This window comes from Bos taurus, chromosome 11 (assembly GCF_002263795.3).
Source record: "Bos taurus isolate L1 Dominette 01449 registration number 42190680 breed Hereford chromosome 11, ARS-UCD2.0, whole genome shotgun sequence".
NCBI classification, from domain to species: domain Eukaryota; kingdom Metazoa; phylum Chordata; class Mammalia; order Artiodactyla; family Bovidae; genus Bos; species Bos taurus.
The window spans coordinates 4,085,108-4,098,456 of record NC_037338.1 but is presented as its reverse complement, the minus strand read 5'-3'; the positions used below and the strand labels follow the sequence as shown (position 1 = coordinate 4,098,456).

Genomic DNA, 13,349 nt, shown 5'->3' with positions numbered 1-13,349 from the left:
TGTTTTGTAGTTCCCAGAGTACAGATATTCTGCCTCCTTGGTTAAATTTGTTCCTGAGTAGTTTATTCTTTTGTATGCTGTTGTCAATGGAATTTTTTTTTTTTAACTTCATTTTTGGGTTGTTTACTCCTGGTGAGAGAGCAATGGATGTGACAGGCATCGAAGCTCACAGCCTTGAAAGTAAGGGCAGGGGTAGGCAGATACCTTACAAACAAGTTGCTGTTGACGGCTGTGGTGAGCATTATAAAGACAGGCACAGGGCCTGAGAAAGAATATCAAACAGAGGTAAGCATAGCCTGGAGGGTGGTATGGAATGAGCAGGTCTGTAAGGGTGAACATGAAGGCTTTTTTGTACTTAATTATGGGCTCAGGGTCATGTACTCAGGATACAGATATTTTTCTTTGCATTGTGTAAATAAGTATAACGCATGGGTATCTTTAAAATACCATAGTTTAAACCTGTTCTCATTCTTCATGTGCGTAAACTTCTGTAGAATTTTTTAGTATGAGCTGCAGCTAATGATAGAATTCTGCCAAAAACTGAGGAGAAGCCTGTGGTGAGTTAGGGTTCAGAGAGCGGGAGTGGGAGCAGCCCCCACAGGGATCTTTCTTTGGATCCAGGACTCCCTTGGATTCTGTAGGCGCCCAGATGCACACTGTGTGGAGGGGGCTGGAGGCTAAGCACCCTCTTGAGTTAATGAGAACCCCTGAAGAGGCCCCCTCAGGCCCAGATTTGAAGAACAAGTTTTTCTGTTCTTGGACTTGAGCTGTCAGAGCAACAGAGTGGGAGGGGGGAGGGCAAAAGCTGGTTGAGGGAGTGTTGGGACCACTTGATCTGAACCTTGAGTTCCAGCAAGAAGCAGGAGGGATCCTGGGAGATACTGGGTATTTAACACATTGCTTTTCTAAATAAAAGGGCTTCCCTGGTGGCTCAGATGGTAAAGAATCAGTCTGCAATGCAGGCGATCTGGGTTCAATCCCTGGGTTGGGAAGATCCCCTGGAAGAGGGTATGGCAACCCATTCCAGTATTCTTGCCTGGAGAATCCCCATGGACAGAGGAGCCTTGTGGGCTACAGTCCATGAGGTCCCAAAGAGTCAAACACAACTGAGTGACTAACACTTTCTAATTAAGTTTCTCCTTCTGGCTTTTTCTTGACCTTTACTCAGGTGGGGGAACGTGTATTCAGCAGTACTGGTTACTAGGCTCAACAGAGAAGACATTCCCTTTCTAACAGCTGCAGAGTGTTTGCTCCTGAAGCATCCAAGTGGAGGGGCCGGTTCTCCATCCTTGCACCCCTAAGTCTCAGGGGGCGGACATGCCTCCGTGGCCTGGAACATAGTTTTATCTGTTACTTGGCAGCAGTTTTATTCACGGTCCATCGAGCTGTGGGGGCACTGGGAAGATCAGGGCTCATTTAGGAGCCCAGGTGTTTTGATCGCTGATACTGGTGGCTCTGAAGTGACCTGTTTGCCCAAGGAGACTGTGCCTTCATGGGACAGAATGGACCATCCCTAGGGTATACCTGTTGTGTGTGTTCTTGTCTGCAGTTGTGCAGAGGTGTGAGCCCGTGGTGAGAAACGAGGTGGAGAAACCAACAGCTCTTCTCAGCGGGTGCTTGTGTGTGCTGCATTCTCAGTCCCATTCAGTTAAAGTGTTACTGCCTGTGTTTTGTAGATGAGGAAACTGAGGCTCAGCCCTCATCAGTGCTAGGGTGCAGCTTCAGCTCCAGGCCTGCCTCACTTTCAAGTCTTTCCCTTTTCTTCTGCACCATATTGACTGGCTCAGTCATTCTTGAAGGAAGTCAACCCTGAATATTCATTGGAAGGACTGATGCTGAAGCTCCAATCCTTTGGCCACTTGATGCAAACAGCCGACTCATTGAACAAGTCCCTGATGCTGAGAAAGATTGAGGGCAGGAGGAGAAGGGGGGTGACAGAGGATGAGATGGCTGCACAGCATCACCAATGCAATGGACATGAACTTGGGCAAACACTGGGGAATGGTGAGGGACAGGGAGGCCTGGCGTACTGCAGTCCATGGGGCCGGACACGGCTCAGTGACTGAACACCAACAAGCACACCATATTGCATTCTTATTCATAAGAAGGCGTTTCGGACATAAAAAGCAGGTTTTCAGACCTCCCATGTGTGGTGAGCCTGGCTGGTCGTCCCTTCGTCTGTGGGGTGAATTTTGCCTCCGAGCGTGAGTCTGTTAGCAGCCTTGCATCTGGCGCTGCTCTCTGCATCCGGGTCCAACAGATGTACCTCCAGCAAGAAGAGCCCCAGGCTGTCCTCTAGGGTCCCCCGCCCTCCTTCCAACCTGCTCCTGAGCCCCCTGCCCTGGCACAAGGCTTTATCACAGCCACGTCATTCAACCCAGGGAGCAGCACGTCAGAGCTCCTGGGTCTGTTCCACACTCAGTGGGGTGGACGCCCTCCTGCACACCTACCTCAGAGGCTTGTGCACACACTCACGTATGCCTTCACATTCTCAGCCCTTCCCAGAAAGGAGCCTTTTATAAAATGTACAGATTTTGTTTTCCATTTGAATTTTCAAAGTTTGTAAATTTATAGCAGCAAAACTGCTGGGTAGTGATTGCCCTGGTGGTGCAGCGGTTAAGACTGCACCTTCCAATGCAGGCAACATGCTACTGTTGGTCTAACGTCTCTGCTTCACTATTTTGGACCAGTTAACACATTTTTGTTGTTGTTGTTCAGTCCCTAAGTCGTGTCTGACTCTGTGTGACCCCAGGGACTGCAGCACGCCAGGCTCCTCTGTCCTCCACTGTGTCCACAGAGTTTGCTCAAATTCATGTCCATTGAGTCAGTGATGCCATCCAACCATTTTGTCCTCTGCCACCCTCTTCTCCTCCTGCCTTCAACCTTTCCGAGCATCAGGGTCTTTCCCAATGAGTCAGTTCCTCGCATCAGGTGGCAAAAGTATTCGAGCTTCATCGTCAGTCCTTCCAATGAATATTCGGAACTGATTTCCGTTAGGATTGACTGGTGTGATCTCCTTGCAGTCCAAGGGATTCACAAGAGTCTCCTCCAACACCACAGTTTAAAGGCATCAATTCCTTGTTCCCTACCCAATAGTTTTACTGCTATAAATTTATAAACTTTGAGAATTCAAATGGAAAACTGCCACAAAATCTGCACATTTTATAAAACGCTCCTTTCTGGGCAAGGCTTGGTGCCTAGCCTTCTTTATGAACCATCTCTCACATCCAAACATGACTACTGGAAAAACCATAGCTTTGACTATATGGACCTTGTTGGCAAAGTGATGTCTCTGCTGTTAATAAACCTACCTGATACCTAATACATGATCTCAATTTCAAAATGAGAATACTTAGAGTTCTTGGGGATTAAATGAGATAATTCAGTTGATAAGTCGTTGCAGTTGTTAACTCCAAATTCAGACAATAGAAAGCTCGAGCACTTGTACTTTCTAGCTCACTGGCAACCATGGAAGACGGTACCCAAGGTAGCAGTTGGTACTTAACCAGTCCTCACCGTTTTTATTCTCCTTGTTCCTTGCATTTTCCTGCTTTTCCTCCTCTACTGCACCTTCCTTCAAATACTCTGGTAGCTGCCCCTTCCCCTGTAGTAACTTTAAGCAGCAGGAGTCTATGGGATCAAGGATTTTGAAGGAGTTTGCATTCGATCTATAAATTGCTTTGGATAGTATGGACATCATAACAATAATAAGTCTTTCATTCTATGAACATGGGATGTCTTTGCAATTATTGACATTATTTTCAGTCTTTTGGCAACATTTTTTAGTTTTCAGGGTATAAGTCTTTTGTCTCTTTGGTTAAATTTATTCCTAAGTACTTTGTTCTTTTTGATACTGTTGTAAATAGAATTACTTTTTGAATTTCCTTTTTGGATTGTTCATTGTTATTTTATAGAAACAACTGATTTTTTTGTGTTCATTTTGTGTTCTGCAGCTTTGCTGAATTCATTTATTTGTCCTAATAGTTTTTTGTTTGTAGGGTGTGGATCTTTAGGATATAAGATCATTTCATATGTGAACAGATATAATTTTACTTTTTCCTTTTCAACTTGTATGCCTCTTATTTATTTTTCTTGTCTGTGTGCTCCAGCTAGAACTTCAGTACTGTGTTGAGGAGATATGGTGAGAGTGTCTTGTTCCTGATCTTAGAGGAAAAATTCAGTTTTTCACTGTTGTATAATGTTAGCTGTGGCCTTTTCTTATATGGCCTTATTACATCAAGGTAGTTTTCCTTTATTTCTAGTTTTTTAAATTTTTTGTCATAAAAGGTGTTGACTTTTGTCAAATGGCTTTTTTGCATCAGTTGAGATGATCATTTTTTTTTTCTACATCCTGTTGCTCCAACATTTTTGTAAAGTCAAATTATATCAAAATCAGGAAGCAAGGCTTATGATTGCTTGTTCACTTTTTAAGGAGTTGGCTGATCAGGGATGGACTGTTTGACATTAATATTAAAGGAGACCTAATTATTAGACTCAACTCTAGCAAAGACCTGCAACTTCTTTCCTCTGTTAAATTTTTTTTTTTAATTTCTCCCATCATTGCCCATTGTGTACTGTGTATAAGTGATAAATGTTAATTCATCAGTTAAATATTTTAGCTCCCTTTTAAAGTGGGAAAATTCATAATGACTGCCAATAAGAAATAGCTTTCCAAGTAAATGATGAGTTAGTCTGTGTAGGATAGAATGTGCTGTTTTAAAAGTCAGCTATGGGGACTTCCCTGGTGGTCCAGTGGTTAAGAATCCTCCTGCCAATTCAGGGGACACAGGTTCAATTCCTGGTCTGGCAAGATCCCACATGCTTGCCGGGCAACTGAGCCCCTGTGCCACAACTACCGAGCCTTCACTCTGGAGCCCACGTGCTGCAACCACTGAAGCCCTCTTGCTCCAGAGCCTGTGCTCCGCAACAAGAGAAGCCACTGCAAGGAGAAGCCTGCAGACTGCAACGAAGGGCAGCCCCTGCCCCCTGCAAGCAGAGAAAGCCCATGCACAGCAGTGAAGACCCAGCACAGCCAAAGATAAATATATTAATTTTTTAAAAAGTCAGCTGTGGAAGGCAGGGGCACAGCTCAGTACTCTCTAGCAGGAACATTGGCCAGTAATCATTTATTTGAGTTCGATGAAAAGTTAGAGGTTTTTAATTCAGGAAGAAGCCAAGTCCTTATGGATTAAATGATGATAGTATTTGGGATGATTTACTTTGCAATGACCTGGCGGAAGTGGGAGGGGATAAGGGGTTAAGATGAGCAAGAGTCATATGTATTAAGTTCATTATACATTCTGTGTACTTTTGTTTGAAATTTTTCATAAAAAGTTCTAAAAAGAAATAAGGTAAATAAATGATGGTGCAGCATCCAATCAAAATATTATGTAGCCATTACAATAACACATCGAGGATTTTACTGATGTGGGATAAGAAAATCGGAAGTCAGTCTTACCAATGTAGTGCATGTGTGCTTGTGCACATAAATATTTGCATAGAAAAATATTGGAAGGAAAAATATTAAAACATTGTCTGTGGTTAGTCTTCCTTGATTGGTGGGATAGTGAGTGATTTTCTTTCTCTGTGTCTTCCAAACTTTCTACGGTGAACAAGAGAAAAACGTAATTGCTTTTTAAGATTTTTTAGATTGGATTACAGTTGCTTTACAATGTTGTGTTGGTTGCTGCTGTACAGCAGCATGAGTCGGCTATGTGCATACATGTATCCCCTCACTCCTGAGCCTCCCTCCCACCCCTGCATCCCAGCCCTCTCGGTCCTCACAGAGCACCGAGCTGAGCTCCGTGTGCTACCCAGCAGCGTCCCACTGGCTGGCTGTTTCACGCGTGGTAGTGTAGATATGCCAGTGCGCCCCTCTCAGTTCCTCCCGCCCTCTCCTTCCCCCACTGTGTCCACAAGTCTGTCTTCTCTGTCTGCGTCTCTATTCCTGCCCTGCAAATAGGTTCTTCAGTATCATTTTCTGGATTCCATATATATATGTTAATACCCAGCATTTGAGCAATACATAATTTCTGAAAATTTTTCTTTCAAAGAAAGAAACTGCATCTGCATTGTATAAATTGGTGAAGCTTTCCCAGTTTTCTGTTTTCCATTAAATGGATCTGGTCAGTGGTTAGATAAACACTGATGTGGTTACTAATCTTGAGCCCTGGACCTATTTTTTGGCCTCTGTCTTTGCCAGGGTCATGGGCAAAATTCAGTCACCACCATCTCGGTCATTGACTTCAGTTAGACTTGTTCCTCTCACATGGCTTTCTCCCTGATTTTTAGTGAGCTGGACATGATTTCCACGAGGGTGATGGACATTAAGCTTCGGGAGGCTGCAGAAGGCCTTGGGGAGGACAGCACAGGTAAGGCCTTCCTTCACTCTCCCTGCCCTGGGAGGACCCTTGTTGGGTTGTGGGGCTGGGAGAGGGGCTTCCGAAGAAGGGCTTCGGGTTCTCCGCATGGAGAGTGGGTTCAGTTCAGTGTGTTCAGACACTCCCAGATCCCTCTCAGGGGCTGGAGAGCACATCCAAGACTGTGGACGGCCAACTGAGGGCCGTGCTCCTTTGCTTCTCCATCAGACACACCAGGGACAACGTGTGTATGTGTGTGGGTGTGTGTGTGTGAGAGAGAGACCAAGAGAGAGATTAAGTCCTTTTCCTTGTTCCTGAAGGTGAACATATCCCCAGGTTTAGTTGACAGAAGCAGGGGAAGAGAGAAGCTATGGAACATTCCTCATCCAGGAACATCCAGAGGTTTCAGTGAGACATTAGGCAAAGTCTTGGATGGTCTAAACATCCAGAAGAAATAACAATATCAAGAGAGAGCCTTTGGTGCCTCTTTTATGGCTTTTATTCTCCTTCCAGAGACCTTTATTGTGCTTTTCTATGGAGCTGAATTCCAAGTCCATGAATCATCATTTCAAAACACACTGCACAAGTTACCCAGTTATGTGATTGGTTTACTGTTATCTGTAGATTGCTCTGTGTGTCTTGATAGAGGTGGAAAATTGACCTTAGGAAACACATGTGATCTCCCCACATGAGCCTCATATCAGCTATTTGTATTCACCTTATTTTTGTGGCAGAGGTTTCCACTTTTCTCTCTGCTGATTTAAGTCAAAGTACTAGTAGTGATTGTCTTTAAGGTAGTTCAAGTGAACAGCTTCCAAAAATATTAAACCCTAGCTCTTAACTCTTAGCTTCAGATACTAATTTCATTAAAGACTTAATTTCATATAATACAGATTTTTCTTATTATCCTATATATTAGGATTACTTTTTTCTTTCACATTTCAGTACATGCAGTGGTAATTTTCTTTTCAACAAATGGTGCTAAAGCAATTGGACATTCGTATGTTAAAAAAAAATGAAATTTGAAAGTTCACAGTTGGTTTGAATTCAAATGAGGGTACAAAAATTAAATGTATAATCGGCATAAATGTAATAACTATAAATCTTTTAATAAAAGAAAACATAGGAGCAAATATTTATAACCTAGGATTAGATAAGAGTTCTTAGATACGATACCTCAGACTCTAAAAGAAAAGGTTGATAAATGGAACTTTCTCAAAATTTAAAACTTTTGTTCTGTGAAAGATGCTGTTAAGAAAATGAAAAGTCAAGTCACAGACTGGGAGAAAATATTTACAAATCACATTTGACAAGAGCAGTCAAAATTTGACAGTAAGATAACAACCCAATTAAAAGTAGGTAAAGAATTTTTAAAGATGTTCTACTTAAGAGGATGTGCAAGTGGCAAAAAGCACATGAAAAAACGCTTAACATCAATAGCCGTTAGTGCAAACTAAAGCTATGATGAGACACCATTATACACCTACTAGAGTGGGGGAAACCCAACAGAGACACACTTGACAATAACAAATGCTGCTGCTGCTGTTGCTAAGTCACTTCAGTCGTGTCCGACTCTGCGCGACCCCATAGACAGCAGCCCACCAGGCTCCCCCGTCCCTGGGATTCTCCAGGCAAGAACACTGGAGTGGGTTGCCATTTCCTTCTCCAATGCATGAAAGTGAAAAGTGAAAGTGAAGTCACTCAGTCGTGTCCGACTCTTCTCGACCCCGTGGACTGCAGCCCACCAGGCTCCTCCGTCCATGGGATTTTCCAGGCAAGAGTACTGGAGTGGGGTGCCATTGCCTTCTAGGAGATTTCAAGGCAGCTGAAACCCTCTTATACTGCCAATGAAAATGCAAATGGTGCAGCCCCTTGGGAAAGTACTTGTCAGTTTCTTATAAAATTAAAAACGCACTTAGTCTATGATTCGCCAGTCCGACTCCTAGGTGTTTACCTAAGAGAAATGAAACTGTATTTTATTTTACACAAAAGCCTATAGCAATTTTACTTTTGTTTACTACTTTGTTTATATCTATACAACGGAACCAACTCTTTGGGACCCCATGGACTATAACCCATTTGCCAGGCTCCTCTGTCCTTGGAATTCTCCAGGCAAGTATACCAGAATGGGTTGCCATTTCCTGCTCCAGAGGATCTTCCTGACCCAGGGATTGAATCCAGATCAGATCAGTCACTCAGTCGTATCTGACTCTTTTCGACCCATGAATCACAGCACGCCAGGCCTCCCTGTCCATCACCATTTCCCAGAGTTCACTCAGACTCACGTCCATCGAGTCAGTGATGCCATCCAGCCATCTCATCCTCTGTCGTCCCCTTCTCCTCCTGCCCCCAATCCCTCCCAGCATCAGAGTCTTTTCCAATGAGTCAACTCTTCACATGAGGTAGCCAAAGTACTGGAGTTTCAGCTTTACCATCATTCCTTCGAAAGAAATCCCAGGGCTGATCTGCTTCAGAATGGACTGGTTGGATCTCCTTGCAGTCCAAGGGACTCTCAAGAGTCTTCTCCAACACCACAGTTCAAAAACATCAATTCTTTGGCACTCAGCTTTCTTCACAGTCCAACTCTCACACCCATACATGACCACTGGAAAAACCATAGCCTTGACTAGATGAAACTTTGTTGGCAAAGTAATGTCTCTGCTTTTGAATATGCTATCTAGGTTAGTCATAACTTTCCTTCCAAGGAGTAAGCGCCTTTTAATTTCATGGCTGCAGTCACCATCTGCAGTGATTTTGGAGCCCAGAAAAATAAAGTCTGACACTGTTTCCACTGTTTCCCCATCTATTTGCCATGAAGTGATGGGACCGGATGCCATGATCTTCGTTTTCTGAATGTTGAGCTTTAAGCCAACTTTTTCACTCTCCATTTGCACTTTCAAACACGTGTATGCCTGTGGCGGATTCATTTCGATATATGGCAGAACCAATACAATATTGTAAAGTTTAAAAATAAAAATTAAAAAAAAAGAGGCTTTTGAGTTCCTGTTCACTTTCTGCCATAAGGGTGGTGTCATCTGCATATCTGAGGTTATTGATATTTCTCCCGGCGATCTTGATTCCAGCTTGTGTTTCTTCCAGTCCAGCGTTTCTCATGATGTACTCTGCATATAAGTTAAATAAGCAGGGTGACAATATACAGCCTTGACGTACTCCTTTTCCTATTTGGAACCAGTCTGTTGTTCCATGTCCAGTTCTAACTGTTGCTTCCTGACCAGCACACAGATTTCTCAAGAGGTAGATCAGGTGGTCTGGTATTCCCATCTCTTTCAGGATTTTCCACAGTTTCTTGTGATCCACACAGTCAAAGGCTTTGGCATAGTCAATAAAGCAGAAATAGATGTTTTTCTGGAACTCTCTTGCTTTTTCCATGGTCCAGCGGATGTTGGCAATTTGATATCTGGTTCCTCTGCCTTTTCTAAAACCAGCTTGAACATCAGGAAGTTCACGGTTCACGTATTGCTGAAGCCTGGCTTGGAGAATTTTGAGTATTACTTTACTAGCATGTGAGATGAGTGCAATTGTGCGGTAGTTTGAGCATTCTTTGGCATTGCCTTTCTTTGGGATTGGAATGCAAACTGACCTTTTCCAGTCCTGTGGCCACTGCTGAGTTTTCCAAATTTGCTGGCATATTGAGTGCAGCACTTTCACAGCAGCATCGTTCAGGATTTGGAATAGCTCCACTGGAATTCCATCCCCTCCGATCCCAAGTCTGCTGCATCTCCTGCATGTCTTTATCCACTGTACCACCTGGAAGCCCCATGCAATGGAACAGTACTCAGCAATAGATAGGAACAAGCTCTTGATTGATGTAACAACATGGAGGAATCTCTAGCATGTGGTGATAAGTTTAAAAAGTCAAATCAAAAGGATACATGCTGTCTGAATGACTCTGGAAAAGGAAAAACAGTCAAGAGCAGAGAAGATATTAGTGGTTTCCAGGGAAAGGTTTGACTATAAAAGGCAGCACAGGAGGGTGATGTGTGACTTTGGTGGTGATTATTCAGCTCTGTGTACCCCTAAAAGAGTTCATTTTATTAATAAAATTTTTAAAACAACTTTCAAATGATGTACTTTAAGTCCCCTACATACAAACCTTCAAGTTTCAACTTTTAAAGATGAGAACGTGTCTGCCAGCCCCTGTATGGCAGCTGTTGTACTCTACCTGCTGTACTTTTTAAGGTCAGATCAGATTAGATCAGTCGCTCAGTCGTGTCCGACTCTTTGTGACCCCATGAATCACAGCACGCCAGGCCTCCCTGTCCATCACCAACTCCCGGAGTTCACTCAGACTCACGTCCATCGAGTCAGTGATGCCATCCAGCCATCTCATCCTCTGTCGTCCCCTTCTCCTCCTGCCCCCAATCCCTCCCAGCATGAGAGTCTTTTCCAGTGAGTCAACTCTTCGCATGAGGTAGCCAAAGTACTGGAGTTTCAGCTTTACCATCATTCCTTCCAAAGAAGTCCCAGGGCTGATCTCCTTCAGAATGGACTGGTTGGATCTCCTTGCAGTCCAAGGGACTCTCAAGAGTCTTCTCCAACACCACAGTTCAAAAGCATCAATTCTTTGGCGCTCAGCTTTCTTCACAGTCCAACTCTCACATCCATACATGACCACAGGAAAAACCGTAGCCTTGACTAGACGAACCTTTGTTGGCAAAGTAATGTCTCTGCTTTTTAATATGCTATCTAGGTTGGTCATAACTTTCCTTCCAAGGAGTAAGCGTCTTTTAATTTCATGGCTGTAGTCACCATCTGCAGTGACTTTGGAGCCCAGAAAAATAAAGTCTGACACTGTTTCCACTGTTTCCCCATCTATTTGCCATGAAGTGATGGGACCGGATGCCATGATCTTCATTTTCTGAATGTTGAGCTTTAAGCCAACTTTTTCACTCTCCACTTTCACTTTCATCAAGAGGCTTTTGAGTTCCTCTTCACTTTCTGCCATAAGGGTGGTGTCATCTGCATATCTGAGGTTATTGATATTTCTCCCGGCAATCTTGATTCCAGCTTGTGTTTCTTCCAGTCCAGCGTTTCTCATGATGTACTCTGCATATAAGTTAAATAAGCAGGGTGACAATATACAGCCTTGACGTACTCCTTTTCCTATTTGGAACCAGTCTGTTGTTCCATGTCCAGTTCTAACTGTTGCTTCCTGACCTGCATACAGGTTTCTCAAGAGGCAGATCAGGTGGTCTGGTATTCCCATGTCTTTCAGAATTTTCCACAGTTTCTTGTGATCCACACAGTCAAAGGCTTTGGCATAGTCAATAAAGCAGAAATAGATGTTTTTCTGGAACTCTCTTGCTTTTTCCGTTAAGGTACTGTACTGTAATTTTGGACTTCCCTGGTGTCTCAATGGTAAGAATCCACCTGCAATGCAGAAAACACAGGAGACACTGATTCAGTCCCTGGGTCAGGAAAATCCCCTGGAGGAGGTCACGGCAACTCACTCCAGTATTCTTGCCTGAAGAATCCCATGGACAGAGAATCCTGGTGGGCTACAGTCTGTAGGGTCGCAAAGAGTCGGACATGACTGAAGTGACTTAGCACAGACACACACACATGCATTCTTAATATACAGCCAATTGTATTAGTTGGGGCCCTAGGCTAACTTTGTTGAACTTAGGAACAAAAAGTTTACTTATGAACACGTTCTTGGAACAGAATGCATTAGTATGTAGAGGGACTTACTGTACCAGATTTGAAAAATAGTCAAGTGGATTTTTTAGAAATAAGTAAAACTATTATGATGAAAAATTCAATTGATGAGTTTATTAGCAGATTATATCAGCTTGAGGGAGATCTCAAGGAAGTACACAGAATGTATCATAAAACGGTAAAAGGAAGGAAAATACAGAAAGAGGACAAGAAGCATGGAGATAAATGAGAGGGTATAACGTGTGTTTGAGCAATGTCTTAGGAGAGGAGAGAGTAGCTGAGAATTTTCTGGAATTCAGTTAAAAAAAAAAAAAAAGATAATCCAATCTACACATTTAACAAACTGAATGACTCCCAGGAAGGATAAATAAAAGGAAATCCACATAGAATTAAAGTATAGAATACTAAAGACAAAAGTGAAAAATCTTAAAATTAGTCTGAGAGAAAAATAAAAGGACCTTCAGAGGAGCAAGAAACTGACTTCTTGACCACACAACAGAAGCCACAAAACAGTAAAATGATGTCTTCAATATTATTAAAAGAATAACTTAGAAAAAGTAACTGCCAACCTAGAATGTTAAACCTAGAAAAATGATGTTTCAGGAAGGAGCTTCAGGAATAAAGTCATTTTCAGATAAACAAAAACTGAGTTTGTCACCAGGAGAGCCTCAGATTCCAAAGGAATCTGCCTTCAGGCAGGAGGAAAATCATACTCTGTGGAGTGTCTGGGCAAAGAAGGAATGACAAGCAGAGAAGATAAGAAACAAGCAGACACATCCAAACAGACATGGAGGGACCTCCCCGGCGGTCCAATGGTTAAGATTCTGTGCTTCCAGCGCAGGAAGCGCGGGTTCAATCCCTGGTCGGGGAACTAAGATTCCACCTAATGTGTGGCATGGCCAAAGATTAAACAAAATAAAATTTTAACAATGAACAAATAAAAGCAAATGAATATGGAATAGTATCTTTGGGTTTTTAAAGATCAGAATGAAAACAGTAGGGCATTAAATAAGATGAAAGTATTCTAACTTACTGAAGAACTGACTTATTTGAAAAGACCCTGATGCTGGGAAGATTGAAGGCGGGAGAAGGGGACGACAGAGGATGAGATGGTTGGATGGCATCACCGACTCAATGGACATGAGTTTGAGTAAACTCTGGGAGTTGGTGATGGACAGGGAGGCCTGCCATGCTGCAGTCCATGGGGTTTCAAAGAGTCAGACACGACTGAGCGACTGAACTGAACTGATTCTAACTTTCTTATTTTGTTCCATAATAGAATGTGTAGTATAATTTCTAGGGTAAGCCCTG

The 13,349-nt window shown here is 43.0% G+C and overlaps 1 protein-coding gene across 7 annotated transcripts in view; it reads left to right on the top strand.

Annotated features, from left to right (window-relative positions):
- The window catches only part of CRACDL (CRACD like), a 130,415-nt gene that overhangs the window by 71,964 nt on the left and 45,102 nt on the right, over positions 1-13,349 (top strand). For all 7 annotated transcript variants that reach the window (XM_024999295.2, XM_010809797.4, XM_010809796.4 and 4 more), the window contains one exon: positions 6,292-6,371. In XM_024999295.2, the coding sequence (XP_024855063.1) occupies positions 6,302-6,371 (70 nt within the window). In that variant the 5' untranslated portion in view covers positions 6,292-6,301. The remainder of the gene's footprint in view (positions 1-6,291; positions 6,372-13,349) is intronic.